Raw genomic sequence first — 17,231 nt, 5'->3', positions numbered from 1 at the left:
AGGGACAGGTCAGAAAGGCACAGGAGTCAGACCAAGGTCGGACAGCCTGCTCCTGGAAACATCCTTCCCAGGGATCCATAAGACTGAGGGGGGGATGTTTGCACATGTAATTTAACAAGAAAAATCACACAAGTCCTAGAAACACAGCAAGTTTCAAAAATTGGTTATTTTGTGCCTTTAGGTGATCTGTGATCTCCAGCTTCTCCACACAATCGCCTGTGTGTGCAGTGCCAGCTCATGCCATCCAGCACCAGCACAAATCCCAGAGGATTTGGGCCACACAGGAACTCTTTGGCTCACAGAGGAAACCCCAAACCCACTCGTTCTTCATGTTAGGCTTGTGCTGAGGGGGTGCATCCTGCTGCAGAGCGTTTAATAAAATACATAAAGGTCAAACTGGTGGTGATTGCACAATGAGAGAGCTGAAAAAGTGCTAAAATAGAGGAAGCTAAAGGGTTACAAACCCATTTGCATTAGTATTGCTTTTTGAACCACAGCAAGACGTGTGAGGGCCAAGCCCCACAGGCCCAGTTTCAATCCTGAGCACCAACGAGACTCAGATGGAGTGTGCTGGTCTGGCTGGGCAGAGAGGTGACCTTTAGAAAGCCACACTAAGGTAAAATAAATAAATAAATGACACCAGTTTTCATAGATGAAAGCTCAGTGCTACCCACTAAACCTACTAAGAGCTCCATTACCTTCAAAAACTGAGTTGGTTCCCTGTGTGAATGGATCCAGCTGGACACCTTTACCTGGATGGATCCAGCTGTGCAGCTTTACCTGGATGGATCCAGCTGTGCAGCTTTACCTGGATGCATCCAGCTGTGCAGCTTTACCTGGATGGATCCAGCTGCAAACCTTTACCTGGATGGATCCAGCTGTGCAGCTTTACCTGGATGGATCCAGCTGTGCACCTTTACCTGGATGCATCCAGCTGCTCATCTTTACCTGGATGGATCCAGCTGTGCAGCTTTACCTGGATGGATCCAGCTGCTCACCTTTACCTGGATGGATCCAGCTGTGCAGCTTTACCTAGATGGATCCAGCTGTGCAGCTTTACCTGGATGGATCCAGCTGCAAACCTTTACCTGAATGGATCCAGCTGTGCAGCTTTACCTGGATGGATCCAGCTGCTCACCTTTACCTGGATGCATCCAGCTGTGCAGCTTTACCTGGATGGATCCAGCTGCTCACCTTTACCTGGATGGATCCAGCTGTGCAGCTTTACCTGGATGGATCCAGCTGCTCACCTTTACCTGGATGGATCCAGCTGTGCACCTTTACCTGGATGGATCCAGCTGCACACCTTTACCTGGATGGATCCAGCTGTGCAGCTTTACCTGGATGGATCCAGCTGCTCACCTTTACCTGGATGGATCCAGCTGTGCACCTTTACCTGGATGGATCCAGCTGCACACCTTTACCTGGATGGATCCAGCTGTGCACCTTTACCTGGATGGATCCAGCTGTGCACCTTTACCTGGATGGATCCATCTGCACACCTTTACCTGGATGGATCCAGCTGTGCACCTTTACCTGGATGGATCCAGCTGCTCACCTTTACCTGGATGGATCCAGCTGCACACCTTTACCTGCTCTGGAGCTGCTGCACCCTGTGCTGGGGGTTTGGCTGCAGCAGCCCTGGGAGCCCTGCCTGCCTTCCCAGCCCGCACCTCTCCCACCTGGGCCCCACTCTGAGGGTGAACTTTACATTGGGCCATAAAAAAAAAAAAAAAAAATCACTTTTTACCTTATGTAACCCTGCAAAGAGCACAAATAAGGCTTCATCAGCACCAATATTATATAACTGCTGACTAAGGGTTTACCTTAGGACACAGGCTTGTATTTTATTTTCTTTAAAGGCAGGTTGATGAAATAAGACTGGCCAAGAGGGTCAGGTGCTCGCTGAAACCCAGAACCTGCCCAACTAGTATTTAAGATCCCAAACATGCAAAACTCTGATCATGTTCAATTAAATGCAAAGAAAATACTATGGAAACATCTGCTTGCTTAAATTACCACAAGAAAGGATTTGATATTTTTTAATCATAGACAAATTTAGTAGAATGACTAAGAGAAATCCAATCCTTTTCTGCCTTTAGGCCTTATTCCACACATGAATACTGCAGGAATCTTCAGCTCCTGCTGAGAAAACATTAACCTTCCTATTCTTTGCCTGTTCTAGATCCTAGCAGAGAACATTTCAAATACATAGGTACAGAAATGGCACGTGGGAGCTCAGAAAACATATTTATAAACCGCCTACATAAAGACACAAGGCACAACAGCAGCTTCCCCCCAGTTTAAGCAGCCGACAGAATAAATTATTTTTATTTTAACCAACCCCTTACAACAAATTGCTCAAACCCCATCACAAAAATCAGTGTTACTTTATTCTTTTGTATTAGATGCTAAGCTTGAGCAGGATATTTAAAAGAAGCAGAGGCATTGTACTGTTTGTTACCGACCCACACGTATTTAACTGTTGCAGATGAAAAGGGGTTTTGTTCTTACCAATAAATTTCTGAGGCATTGAGCTTTTTCTCTTTGCCACGTTGCTCGCTAGCCTGTCCAGCACAAGGGCTCTTTCAGTCCCCATCTCTGCCTTGATGTGCCTTGCCTCCACGCTGGCTACGTTGGAAAATGTGAAAAGGAAGGGGAAAAAAAGAGAAAGAAAAAAAAAAAAAAACACAACACGTAGGTGAAAAGGAAAAAAAGAAAGATAAAAAAAAGGAAGAGCTGACTGGTTTAATCTCCAATCGGCCACATAACCGGAGGAAACAGTTTGGAGATCTAATGCAGAGCTGGTTTTGCTTTTTCTGTCATTCCTGCTCTCTGGGCACCCGTTGTGGTCAGTGGCAGCACAGCCCTGAGCTCACTCAGGGGGGAGCACAAACCAGAACTGTCGTCAGCGAGAGGAAGTAAATGAACTGGCTGGAAGGTTGGTTAAATTGCAGATGGAGAGAGAAGCTCTGCTGGCCTTTCTTTTTTATTCTGAGTAAGGCTGGGTGACACCTGCACACTCAGTGTTTCGAGCTGCAGGAGGAGACAGTGTTCTTGCTTGACTTTTCAGATATCAGTCATAGATGTCTTAACGAATCACTAAGAAACTTGTATGATAAATATCAGGTTCCAGTGAAATAAAAGCAATAAAGCCTTTCAAAATTCAAAATTTCTAACTCTTTTTTCCCCAGGTGTTACTGTCACTTAATATTTTTTCCTAAATGCTACAGCTAAAACTAACTATGAATGTTTCTTCTGCGTTTTAAAGCTTGTTATAACCTCCCAAATTTCTAATTTTTGGAAAAATACCTGTGCCCTGTGAAGACTCCCTTGGGATGAGGCCTATTAAGACTCTTCCCATTTTCCAGAGCTCTCCTCAGCTGTGCTAAGCAGTGCCCAGCACTGCACAGAAGCTGTGCTTGCTCTCAGCTCCTGGAGGCTGCAGAGGCCTTGAGCTGGAGAGCTGCCACCTCATCTCGCTACTACCACACTAATACTGATCGTAACTGCTGTGGCTTCCCCCCCAAACCCTGCTCAAACCTCAACAACACCCATCTGGACTGGTGCTTTTATGTCAAAAATGATAATGAAGATTAAACTCGTTGCTAAAGGTACCAGTGGCAGGGATCACTGTGCTGAGAGCTGGTCACCTCTTAATGGACTGCCCGAGTCTACAGGAGATGGGATCTATGAGGTGAGGACAATGAGGGGTGATTCACTTTCCCAAGGTGGTATAAAAGGTTGGATCTCGCTGTGAAAGAGTCCTGGTTGCTGTGTTACTGTGCACACACCCACATAGCTAAATATAGAATCATGGAAACATGGACTGATTTTAATAGCAAAGGACCTTGAAGATCATCCAGGGCCCCCCTGTCATGGTCATGGGCACCTTCCATCATCCCAGATTGCTCCAAGCCCCTTCCAGACTGGTGCTGGACATTTCCCCTTCCAGACTGGTGCTGGACATTTCCAGGAATGAGAAAGTCACAGCCTCTCTGGACAACCTGTGCCAGGGCCTCACCATCTTCCCAGGGAAGAATTTCTTCCTGACATCCCATCCAACCCTGCCCTCTGGCACTCTACAAGCCATTGTCCCTTCTCCTGTCACTCCCTGCCTGTTTAAAAAATCCTCCTGCCTCCTTTTTATAACCCCCTTAAGGCACTGGTAGGCCAAAATGAGGTCTCCCTGAATACACAAAGCATAACCTGAGTAAGAGACAAGCAGTGCCAGAGGAAAGTGATAGGAACACTTTGATATTTCAGTCCTGCTAAACACAGATTTATTGAGTATTGACTTAAATTTCTGTTTGCCCAGTAGAGCAAGTGCTGAAAGTGCAGCTTCATCCTTCCCAGCCCCGTGCAGCCTTTCCCTGAGCGTTTCAGTCTGTCCTCTGTACCTGTTTGTCAGTGCTGCTCCTGATAACGCCAGTTTCAGTCAGCACAAACCATGACTCACCAAACCTCAGCCAGAACTATTTGTTCGTGTTTGTTCAGCAGTTTGAAAATGTAAAGTGTTTCAGAGGTGCTTGGTGCCACAAACACCGGCTACAAATATGAGTCAGGGAGGATGGGATAACAGGGCCTGGCTCTGCTTGGTCACAGTCCTGGAACCTTGGGACGTACGTGACAGCCAGCCCTGTGCAGGGCATGAAGTGCCTTGAAGGTAATAACACACTGCTCTTCTAGTCTCAGTTTTATTCCAAATTACTCCAGTGAGTTTGGAGGTTCTCATAAATAAATTCATCCCTGCTCCCAGCATAAAATAAATACCCAGATGTAAGAGCTGCACAAAGTGAGGCAAAACACCAGGTTAAGGTGACACTCTGAGGGGAAGGGAGGGAGGTAGAGTGTAATCACCTGCTTGGGCCAAAAGCTCTAGTTTGATCTTGAAAATTATGGGGTTTTTAATTTCAGGACTTCAGTTTAATTCTCATGCTCCAAAGCCTGGAATATGCATCTTTATATTAACTTTAGATGACTGTAGTCCAAGGTTTGAACTATCCCCCAACCCCAAAGCCTCATAATCTTGGCTGGATCATTGCACAAGTCATTAACAACAGTAATCTAAATTCTAAAAACCCCAACAACCCTGAACAAAATAGTACAAATGGTGCTGTGTACTCAAAAATGTATTTTTTTCTTTGTAAAGAAAAAAGAAAGAGAACACAATTCACCCATACCATAAAAGCAGCTCCCTGATCCCTGCCAGTTCTTTGTTTTTATGATTTTGTTGTTCTAGTTCCTCTTTTCCTCCAGGAAAAGTCTTTACCTCCAGGAGTTGCACTCTGAGGACCCATGGGTTGCTCTGGTAAAGCTTTAATTCCAATTTTCAGAGTGTGTTTCCTTATCCTGGCAGGACTCAGCTCAGAGCTGCTCTCAGCCCTCCCAGCCCCAGGAGCACACTGGAAGCTGCACGTAGCACATCAGGGGTGACTTGTCAACATTATTTATGCGCCACCAAGGGAACTTTAATTGTTAAATTAATGTCAGGAGGGCAGATGAGGGCTTCCTGCAGGAATAGCAGAGCCTTTCCTCAGAGGAGATCTGCAGAGACAGCAACTATTGACCTACATAACATGCTCTGGGACTTCTGTAGAATCAATCTTGCAGTTCCATGGTTCTCTGCCCTTTTATTTTAATGCTGAGGGTCTTTGCCTTCACATTAAGATTTTTGACTCCTTGCTACAGGCTATTTTTTCCTAAAGAAAAAATAATCTCTATTTATGGGCTACAAAAGGTCTTTGATGACATTTCCACAACGTGGCCTTAGGGAAACAGTGTCTGCTCCCAGTGAGATGAAGGTGGTTGTACAGGTTCTCATCCACAACACTGCTCTCTCTACCCAGAAACTAAGTGAAAATTATCTCATCCAACTTTTTCTTCTGGATCACATATTAAACAATTCAAGAATAAAATTTAGCATTTAGGAAAAAGTTTTTTAATCACTCCAAATTCTCTAAAGACTTCTCAAATATAGAGAAGTAATCACACCCCGTGTCCCTCTTCAATTCTCCTCCCTCTGGATGATTCCACTGCACATGGTGATTTAAATAACTAATTATCTCACTATATATAACATGGATCTAAAAATAAAATTCAGGCTGGACTGATAGTAATGGTCAAGTGCTTTGCTCAAAATTACACTGAGAAAAAAAAAAAAAATACAGAAAATCCAGACTTCCAAAGCACTGAACAACAGCCTTGAATCTTGGGTTATCCTGCAAGCTCAGGGCTCTGATGGCTCAACTTCAGGGCCAGAAAACAACAACAAAAAAATCTCTGAGGATGCTGAAAGGAGCTCTGCAGCTCAAATAAATCCCCTTGTCCCTCTTGGTCAGATCTGATCAGTGGCTCTGGAATTACATGGGAAGTTGAGCTCCTAAGAGTGGAATTTTATATGGTGTAAAGATGGGGTTGATCTCACCACTTTTACAGCTGGGAGCCCCTCTCGGGCTCAGCCAGCACCAGGGCTGAGGATGGGCTTCCCTGACCCCCCTGAGAGGTCTCCGTGCTGCTCCCAGTGCTGCTGCCTGCCTCAGTGTGCATTTCAGCTGTGGTCCTGCCTGGGTAAAGCACTTCCAGAGGGCTGTTTTCCTGCCACTGTGAATTATCCATTAGGAAGGACTCTTCAGGTTGCCCTGTGAGTGCTGGGTGAGGAGCCACCTCTCCAAAAGGTGCTGTCTCCTGGCCATCATGGGTTCACTGAGTGGTTTGGGTTGGGAGGAAACTTCAGGATCACCTTGTACCACCCCCCTGCCATGGACAGGGACAATTTCCTCTAGCTCAAGTTGTTCCAAGCCTTGTCCAACCTGGCCTTGAGCACTTCCAGGGATGGGACATCCAGCCCTGGGCCACCATGTCACCCTGCAGCTGGAGAGAGAGCACCTGCTGTCCCAGCCCCAAGCACACACCAGCACTCACCCTGCACGGAGCTGTTCCCATAGTGTGGTTTCTGCCACACCAACCAATGTGAGCAGAATTTTTAGAATGTGCAGACAATGTTAGCAAAGCCCTCAAGTACAAAGCTGAAATTAGAGGCATTGCTTCCTGTAGCATCTCCGTGTGGTCACTCAAGAAGGGAGAGTGGAACGGAGTTGGGTGATTGTGCAATGAGAACAATGTGAGAGAGATGGTTATCAGGGACAATGCTCCAACTATATTGCTGCATGAAACTTCTCTTTTAGAAATATTTCTACATTTGGAACATGCAAGCATGGCACTGAAAAGCAAATAGAATGGTTACTACTGTCCTGATGCTTTTAAATATTTTAATCAGCTAGGAATGATGGCATGTAGGGCAATTTTGTGTCTAAGGATGGCTCCATGTGAGAATTATAGAATTGTGGAATGGTTTGAGTTGGAAGGTCATCCAGTTCCACCCTCCTGCCATGGACAGGGACACCTTCCACCAGACCTGCTTGAGAAGCTTGAGGGGAATTCAGAAAAACACCAAAATTCAAAGTGATGCAGAGAAGTAGGGAAAGGATCAGTAATGGAAAGAGGATGTTTACTAAACACAAATGCAAAGTGCTACACTTAGGGGAAAAAAAATGAAACATGGTAAATGACCTCCTGAGAGTCTTTCCAGCTTTCCCTCTCCCTGGTTCTGCCACCCAACATCCTGTTGATACCAAAGAATTGGATGGAAATGCCCCAGGAGTTCCTATTTGTCATAAAATTTCCTAACAACACTGCAGTCTGTGTAAGGGTGTGAAGGTCTCCAAGGCAGGGGAGCAGCCACCTCTTAGCACTCTGGGAATTCACGTTCCCTGTGACCAGTTAGGGCTCTCTGCAGTGCTGCAGCAAGGACTGCACCGCAGGCTTGGGCTAAGTGGGGGAATGCTGTTGCTCTGAAATGCATCTAAACCATGAGAATAGTTTCAAAGCAGAAACCTGCAGCAGGTCTTATGTTTTCCATTTTCACAGGTGGACCCGTTGGGTGATGGCCATGATGGGTGTACTGTAACACAAACCACAGTTACAAAGTGTAAGGGTTCTCACCAAACCCAAAACTTGCTGATGAGCTGATTACCAGTAACTTTTATGAAAGCTCTAAGAAACATCTTGTCACTTGCTGACAAGAAGAGAGCCCCCTCAGAACTATAAAACTATTAAAAACCTCTATGAAACACTTTGGTAAATCATGCTTCCCTGGGAGGCTTCCTGTGTGTGTCACAAAGCCTGAAACAGCAACCTACACTCTCTGCACAGTGCAGGGATTCCTGCACCCAAGGTTTTCATCACACACCAGTGGCTCTTCACACTGATTTTCAGGCCTGGCTTGTGATGATCCCTGCAGAATCTTGTCCTTTCTGCTGTGGATAGAGTTATTAGGAGGAAATTCCTCCCTGTGAGGGTGGTGAGGCCCTGGCATAGGTTGCCCAGAGAAGCTGTGGCTGCCCAGAAACTGTCCAAGGCTAGGCTGGATGTGGCTTGGAGCAACCTGGGTTAGTGGATGGTGTCCCTGCCCATGGCAGGGGTGGGGGGTACTGGATGATCTTCAAGGTCCTTTCCAACCCAAACCCGCTGTGATTCCATGTTTCCATTATTTGGTGTTTTTTCAAGGCTGCATAGTGAAAAATGGGAGCCTGAATTCTGAAACTGTAGCCTCAGCTCTTCTTAGATCAGTCACAGAGTTCTTTGGGAGGTCACAGCCACTCCTTGACTCTGAATGGGAAGAGCAATTTTTTCCTGACTTACTGGTGTGTTGTGAGATCCAAATCACACAGTTCATTTTAGGATTTGAACAGTTCAGGTGAAGCAGGGACAGAGATTATGGTGATTACTTTTCACTGAAGTATTTTGGAACTGCAGCACTGAGGCTGCAAAATGGAAAATAAGAAAAAAAACCCCATGTTTTGATACATTTCATCTTTTCCAAAGGCAGCTCTATGCTCAAAGCAGCCCTTTACCTCTCACTCCCTCCTAAGCCGATCTGTCAGTGATTTTTGGGATACCACTCCCTTTGCATGCCCTGGATCCCAGCCACTAAAACTGCTGCAAATTCTAACAGTTCTTTTTCTAAAGAAAAGGAACCATCAAACACACGGTTGTCAACAACTCATCCTGTAAAATGAGCCACATAACAGCATTAATGCAAGAATAATTTAACTCACTGAGCATCACCTCCAGAAATGCTGGGTACAAGGTATTTTAGATGTTTTACACAAAGTAACACTTAAAGAAAAAAGTGATTAAAGTAAAAGCACTCTCTAACTACCAGCCCGAGGGCTGCAATGAACCAGCCCCTTTAGAACATTATAGCCCCTCAGGTTACTGAAAAGGAGTGTAGGAAAAGCTGTTCTCAGGCTGTGGGTTAACAGCTCACCAGATGCCCTTTAATAAACCCTGTAATGTACTGAAACCCCAAAACCACTGCAATGTGATAAACTCACCAGCCTCACACATGCCAGCGTTCTGCAGGTAAGTCCGGCACCGCTCCTTGTGCTCCTCTAGCGAGCTCCTCTGCTTGTAGCTCCTTCCACAAAACTCACATTTATATGGCTTCTCCACTAGAAAGAGAAACAATGAAAGAATTAAAATAACCACAAGAGACCACTAAAACACTGTCTTGCTTGAAGTGTGGTGGTTATAGCATTGTGCTGGTGGGGGACAGCACTGCACTGCTGGTCTTGATTAAATCAGAATCTCATTTATCCTTGGCAGATAAGCTCATTTTAGACTGATTCTTTGTGAGGTTGAACTTTTTCTGTACAGTGCAGTGCAGAGATAACACCTATAATTTAGAATCAATGTTTTCTTTCTGAGCCCACGTAGAACACAGGATAAAGACAAATTCAAGGGCAAGCACAGCCTGGCTCCTGCAGAACTGGGGTAGCTAAGATCGAGTTCGAGTTATACCTGACTTGAAATCCAAGTCACCTCAGATCTGTGCCTCCATTTCCCCATCTGTAAAATGGACAGAACACCCTACCAGGCTTAAGAAGAAACATCTGTTGAGCATTTTAAGAGATTCAGATGAAAGGCACTACACCACAGTGAGGTGGCAATAGTCATCTGCCTGCAATTATGCTCCTGGGATTTTCCTCACAGCTCAGAGTGGGATGGAAGGAAGCCCCAGCAAAGCACGTGTGGCGCTCTCCTCAAGTTCAGAGCTTGCTGGCACAGCCAGCTGCACTCGTATGAAAATGAGCTGACAAGGTGGTGATGGGTCAAAGGTTGGACTTGGTGATCTTGGAGGTCTTTTCCAACCAAAATGATTCTGTGAAAATACCATGGAGTTATTTGTGCGAGCGGGTTTGTGGGCTGCGACACGGTTCCCGTGGCCCCTCTCTCTGCACCAAGAGCAGTCCCAAGCTGGTTCCAGGAGCACCAGTGAGTGGTCACTGCTCCGTGTTGAACCTTCCACAGGCTGAGCAAACCTTGCTGACTGTCTTTTGCACACCGAGTGTCCCAGTGACACACATCCAAACCACATGGAGTGCCTGTGAAGTCACTTACCAGAATGTGTCCTTAAGTGACCCGTAAGCGCATCCCTCCTTTGGCAGGCATAACTGCACAGGTGACACTTAAAAGGTTTTTCCCCTGTGTGTAGTTTAATGTGGCGGAGGAGGTTTCCCTTCTGAGTAAAGGAAGCTCCGCACTGATTACACTGGAATGGCCGTTCACCTTAAAATGACATACAGAAAAGGACATTTAATGGTTACGTGGGTATCATGCTGTCCTCTGCCTTTTTGGGAGAGGAAAGAATGAGATATTGGATTGATTTCTTTCTATAGAAACGCACAGAGTGTGGCTTCAGTGGGAGGGAGGTGCAGCTCTGGTGTCAGAGCTGCTCGTAGCATATGTAGGACTATGGAAAGCACCGCACAGTTCTTCCATGGAAAGAAGCGCTCCGGAGGAGGCTGATTCCAACAAGCCAGCAATTTTTAGAAGGAAAAAAAAAGTCTTATCTTACTGCAGGCTGAAACTTAAGATGCTCATTGGTTTGTTGCCAAAGTATGGCACAGAGAGAAATTTATATACAGACTGAAAATGGCAGCACAAAACCAAATTAACTTCTGCTTTGTGCCAGAAATACTGCATTACATAGTGCCTTTCATCCAAAATTCTCAAAATGCCTCACCAACTTGCTTTTAATAATATTCAGTCCTGATAAGAAGAAAGGTGGGTAAAGTGAGGCACAGAACAGCGAGTAACTTGATAAAGATCACATGTGGCATCAAGGACGGAACAAGGAAACCCTGATTTTGGTATCCTTTTTAAAAATAACTAGTCTAGGTTAATAATTATCTTATTTTCAGTACTCCAGCTCTTACAAGAACAACAGAGGGATATTTACCAGTGTGGCTACGCTTATGAACCATCAAGACATTGAGGCTAATGCAGGCTAATCCACAGATATCACAATTCATCTTTCCACTAGCTGGCCTGACGTTGTCATATGAACCCGAGTGTCTTTCCAGTTTAATGCTCTCATATTCGTTATATTCTCTGGGATATGTGTAAGGCAGTTCGGATTCTTCCAGGTTTTCCATTGGCTCGGGATTTAAAGCACTCTCCTCTCTTTCACTGTATTCACCTTTCACTTTAATCACATCATCTGCAGGTAAAACAAAGCACAGAAGTGAAAAAAGGCTAATCTTATCCACGGTGAAGTACCTTAGGAAAAAAATGCACTAAAGATTATAGAAAACAACAGTGTCAGTCTTCCTAAAAGTTTTATTGATATATGCAGATGAAGAAATGAAGTTGAGATGTGGAACTTGACTGGTCATGGACACTTAGTAATACTCACAGTGAGATAACCCTTGAAAGCAATTAACCTGCCTGGTAATTATCTTTGATGGAGAATTTCCTTCTACAGATTATGAATGTATAATACAGTACAAACATCTCCTGAAATTGCTAGCCAGGATTCAAAAGAAAACACTTTTTCACACCACTGTCAAGTATTATTGTTATAGGAATCAGCATTTTAAGTTGCTTCTGTGAATTGGAAATACAGAAAGACATAAATTAAATAAGTAGTTTTATTTTATAACTTATACCTTATTGTGGAACCTCTGGTGCTTAGAACAAGCCTAGGAAATATGTCTGATCAGTGTAGGACTCCCAGCTCTCCCATGGGATAGATTCTTACTAGTTAAGTCCAACCAAAAATCCAAATTTTCACTTGCAAATCGCAGTTTTTATCCACAGCTCTCAGACGTGTGAGGAGCAGTTGATAATCTTGATTTACCGTGTGAGTAAAACTAGCAGAGGCAGGGTAAGGGTTTCCTGATAAATAAATGTAGCCACAAATGCCAAAAGCTTTGCCTGAAGTAATTTTGTGAGGATGTGGCAAAGAACATGACTCCTCCTGAAGATCAGCAGCCATGGCCTTCAAACAGGTTCCTGGACCTGTAGCCCGTGCAGAGGAATCCAAAGGCATCGCCTAAATGAATGCAGCTCCACGACAAAGGTGGATGTAACAGGCAGCTAATGATTTACTAAAGAGTAAGAATGCGAGCACATTGGTCACACTGTATAAACAGCTGATGATTCCCAGCTTAGGGTGCTGAATTTCCCTTCCACAATTACCTCCAACACTACCAGCACTTCCATTAAATTCCTTAATAACTGCCAGGACAGATTTTTTCTGCCTAAAGCTGGCTGAGAAAGTTGGGGCTGTTCAGCCTGGAGACCTCACAGCACCTTCCAGGGTCTGAAGGGGTCACAAGGGAGCCAGAGAGGGACAATTCATCATGAGCTGGAGTGACAGGACAGAGAGAATGGCTTTAAGGTGAAAGAGGGAAAATTGAGGTTGAATATATGGAAGAAATTCCTCCCTGAGAAGGTGGGGAAGCCCTGGCACAGGTGCCCAGAGTAGCTGTGGCTGCCCTGGAGGTGTCCAAGGCCAGGCTGGATGGGGTTTGGACCATCCTGGGAGAGTGGAAGGTGTCCCTGCCCATGGCAGGGGTGGGACTGGATGAGCTTTAAGGTCCTTCCAACCCAAGCCATTCCATGGTTCTCTGACAGGAGACAGAATAAGGTTGAAACTCAAGTTGTGCCTCAAGCTACCGAGTGAAGATGAGCACCACGAGATGCAGCACATGGCTTCCTGTTTGAGCCTTCTCTGGCCACCTGCTCCTCCCTCCAGCCGAGGATTAGACAGTTCAATCTGGCACTGAATCACTTGTCCTTCTCTAAAGTACAGAACATGAACTGCTGAATATGTATTAGCTCTAGTTCTGAGTAATAAACCACATCAAATGCTGAGAACAAACAATGGGTGGCAGTGAAAATGAGGTGGCGACATAAAAGCAACATTGAAAAACAAAGATCTGGCAACCTAGAATTTCATGAAATCAACATTTTCAGCTACATTTTAGTGAGAAAATCACTCTGTCATAATGGATTGTATTAAGCCCTGCCAATATGTCTGACTTTGGGCTGAGCTGGGGGAAATGGGTGGGCGATGGTTTCTTTGTGCTGCACAAGAGCCCACACTATTATGGAAAACTCTGAAATCCCTCTCATGCTCTCCTTGGATGGGGATGTTGATGGAAGAAAGGAGTTTTCTCTCATACTGTGTGTTTTTATCCCCTTTCCTGGAAAATATTTGGATTTTGCTGCTGGGACTTGCTGCCCCAGTCCTGGATGAGCTCAGGTGGGTTTAGGTGTTTTCTCAGAGGGCCACAGGGAGCTCCAGATTCACCCAAAAATGGGCTTTTTTCCTTTGTGGATCCTCCAGTGCCAGCTCTGCTTCACATCCCACGGATTCCTGCTTCCGCAGATACAGGGCTTCCTCTGCAGGTGCCTTCTGCTGCCAACTCCACGTCCAAGGGTGTGAGGGTGATCTTGTTATCAAGACTCCTTCAAAATTAGTTTATACAACCATTTCCATCTTCCAAGGAAAAATGATTGCCAGTTGCTGAAAGCAGATTTCAACACCCATCCCTTTCCCAGGAGGGAAAAAAAAACCCAACAACTTTTTTGGTTGGTTGGTTGTTTTTTTCCCTCTCAAAAGGAGGCTGTTCCAAAATAATTTGCTACATCCTGCCCAGCATGGTAAAAGGAAGTACCCAGTGCAGCTGCACCTTGTTGGTGCTTTCAGAAACAATTTCAATTCCCACTTTCTACTTAACGTCTCACCTTTCGTCTGCATCACACGCGGTTGTTCAGCAGTGGAGGCCAAGCTGTGACCTCCAACAGAGGCTTCTGTGCTGTTTGTTTCTCTTTCTCACCACAGGGCTTGGCTCACAGCTCCAGAGCTGCGCCAGGGTCTGTGTGGCACAGCCTGGGCACTGCTTTGAGCCCCCCATGGCACATCTTTGGGGACTGGTGCAGAATGGGTGAATCATCTTATGATTCCACCGTGGAAAATGATCACCTCTGCAGTTTCCACACTGATTCCTTGTAACAGAGGAGGATGCACCTGAGTTTTGATAGAGGCTTTTCCATCTCTGCCTCTGCAAAAAACAGGGGCTGTTTCAGCTGTCCACGGCATCCAAAATTCAAGTGTTTTCCTGGAGGTATTTGAAGGATTTCCACAGAAAAATCCACCTTCTGATGATTGGGACCAGGAGAAGCCACAAGGGAAGAGACTTTTTTAAACCCAAATATAAATTAGAAGGGTTGGGATTTTTTTCACCTATGATGATTTAGAAGCTGCTTCACCTCCTGACAGCCAGACAGGAGACAGCTTAAGTGCAAAGCAGTCTGAGGAAAAGATGGCTTGGTATAGGCTGTACTAAAATTAACCAAGTGATTGCAGAGTCTGGAGCCACCAGATTAGTTTTTCAGCCCAGACTTTTCTCTGTACTGGCAAGCACAGGGAATACCATGTGTTCAGGAGATTGGCAGATGTGTAGAAGGTTTGTATCTGTCACTTAAAAATCATATCAACATATTTTATTAGATCAGGGAGTTTCCAGGCTGGTCTGCCTTAATCAAGAGGAAGGAAGCTATGACTTCATGTAGAATAGAGAAATTTAACTGAGGAAAAACACAATTATCCCTAAAAACACTAGCAAAGTTCCCACAGTGGAAAAAATAAGTGCTATCATCTCTTCTATTAGGCAAGCAAAGAGGTTGTAAGAGAAAAAAAAGCATTCATAGAGTCCAAGCCAGGGAACTATTTTTCTTGAGGCAGTTCATGGAGTTAATATATACTGAGGAAAAAAAAAAAAAAAAAGCTGCAGCTTTTACAGAACAAAGTGCTGGTGTGATGCGTTAAGGCTGATGCACATGGTTTCATTTCCTGGGGAGATGATTACAAGATGAAAGACATACTCCAGAGTAATATTTTTGTTTCACCTGAAACACTGTAAAAACAATGGGTTCTGGAAAAAATCCAAAATAAAGCTGCGGTGGCAACTTCAGACTGAGTCACCACCCAAACAGTGCTTGTGTGTGCTCTATAAAGTGATAGAATCACAAAGGGTTTGTGTTGGAAGGACATTAAAGCTCATCCAGTCCCACCCCCTGCCCTGGGCAGGGACACCTTCCACTCTCCCAGGTTGGTCCAAGCCCCATCCAGCCTGGCCTTGGACACTCCCAGGGACGGAGCAGCCACAGCTTCTCTGTGCCAGGGCCTCCTCACCCTCGCAGGGAGGGTTTCTCCCATGTATCAAACACAATTTTTCCCTCTTTCACCTTAAAGCCATTCCCCCTTGTCCTGTCACTCGTGTTCCTGAAGCAGAGCCCCTCTCTGCTTTCTTTTGGGTCCCTTCAGATACTGGATGTCTGCTCTGACATCTCCATACAATCCCTCTTCTCCAGGCTGAAAGTGCAGAAATAAAAAAGTCAAGAGAGCCAAATAATTAGGGCAAGTTGGAGGCTTTCTGAATCTCAACTGTTTTGTCTAAGAGGAAGTTCCAGAAGGAAAATCCCCCTAAATCCTCCATTTAATCTGAGACTCTGGCATCAAATACAGAGGAGAAAACCTAAGTTTTGTCCTGTTGTTAAGCAAAGTTTACCAGGAGCGATGGGAAAAGCACAAGGAATAAAAGCCAGGAGCCATTAAAGACAACGGCAGGAAAGGGTGATGTAGCTCAAGTGTTTTACAAGGAGTGGGGTCATAATCATGAAATCCTCAGCACATGCAAAAAGTCAACTGGGTAACAAAGAAACTTAATCATCTTAATGTGGCATTTTAATGATGCTGCTGATTTGCTGTGCCAATTCAGAGATAATGAGCCCCTAATGCTACAGATGTTCAGCCAGACTAAAGGAAAAAAAAAAAAAAAAAAGGAAAAAGGAAAGCTTTTCTTGTATGCCATTTCCTAACTATCCAATTAAACAAATTGTGAAAGCATATAAATAGTTTACCAGGTTTTGACAGCTGTTAATGGGATTCAGATGCCGAGGAACAAGAAGGGAGTCGATGTGGGGCATATTGGAGGGTTCTTGTGACTACCTGGGTTTGACAGGTATTAACTGATGATTCATCACTGTTATCCCCACAAAACCCCGCAGACACATGCCAGAGCTGCTCCCCTCCCAGAATGAGAGATTCCTGTACCTAACCCAGCCTGAGACAGAGAGCGGTGAAGCTGAAAAAGTCAGTGGAGTTTCCAGCTTCAAGGCAGAATCCTGCATGCTTGTGAGAAACACCTCAGCAATGGAATCAACGCACTGGGGGCAAAGATAAGTCATGAATAAAGAATTTCCATTATCCTTAGTGAATAAAGAGAGTAGTACATCCCATAAAAATTATAAACCAGGGGAAAGTAATTAAAATAAACAATGCTATGCCTAAGTTGGTTTTTTTTCCTCAAACAACACGAAGAAAACAATTACATGTATATGCTGAGAATTTGGAGATTGTAACTAATGGGAAATTATAAAATGTGAAGTGACACAATAACAACATGAGGTTTGTTTTTTTGGGTTTTTTTAATGAGGCAGCACTATCAGAGTTAAGACAACTTTTCTCCATGTTTTTCTTCTACCCCACAGCAGATATCCATCTAGGGAAGGGAAAGGATTTCAAGCCTTTTTGGCCCACCCTGGTTTGTTTTCCCTCTGACTCCAGCCTGGGCTCCCTTTTTCCCAACAGCTTTTATGAGATCATTGTTTGCCAACAAAGAAAGAGCAATCACCTCAGAGGAGAATTAACTTGCAGCCAGACAGCAGAGACAACCACCCCAACCAGGACATGGTGACAAGAAATGCCCTTGCCTGTCCCATTCCTCTGGTCCCTTTTTGTGTCACTACAGGCCAAAGCAGAGACTTCACTAAAAGTCCCAAATACTGCGTTTATTACTTGGGCATATTGGCTT

At 44.8% G+C, this 17,231-nt stretch overlaps 1 protein-coding gene across 5 annotated transcripts in view; it reads right to left on the bottom strand.

The window, feature by feature from the left end:
- The window catches only part of IKZF3 (IKAROS family zinc finger 3), a 36,165-nt gene that overhangs the window by 4,137 nt on the left and 14,797 nt on the right, over positions 1-17,231 (bottom strand). For 2 of the 5 annotated variants that reach the window (XM_038163046.1, XM_038163045.1), the window contains 4 exons: positions 11,306-11,566; positions 10,465-10,632; positions 9,399-9,515; positions 2,515-2,631 (listed from right to left, as the gene is read on the bottom strand). In XM_038163046.1, coding sequence (XP_038018974.1) covers positions 2,515-2,631; positions 9,399-9,515; positions 10,465-10,632; positions 11,306-11,566 — 663 coding nt within the window. The remainder of the gene's footprint in view (positions 1-2,514; positions 2,632-9,398; positions 9,516-10,464; positions 10,633-11,305; positions 11,567-17,231) is intronic. The other 3 variants (XM_038163047.1, XM_038163048.1, XM_038163049.1) reach the window with 3 other exon arrangements.

Source organism: Motacilla alba, chromosome 27 (assembly GCF_015832195.1).
Source record: "Motacilla alba alba isolate MOTALB_02 chromosome 27, Motacilla_alba_V1.0_pri, whole genome shotgun sequence".
Taxonomy (NCBI): Eukaryota; Metazoa; Chordata; class Aves; order Passeriformes; family Motacillidae; genus Motacilla; species Motacilla alba.
The sequence above is the reverse complement of the archived record's forward strand: the minus strand, read 5'-3'. Positions and strand labels throughout refer to the sequence as shown.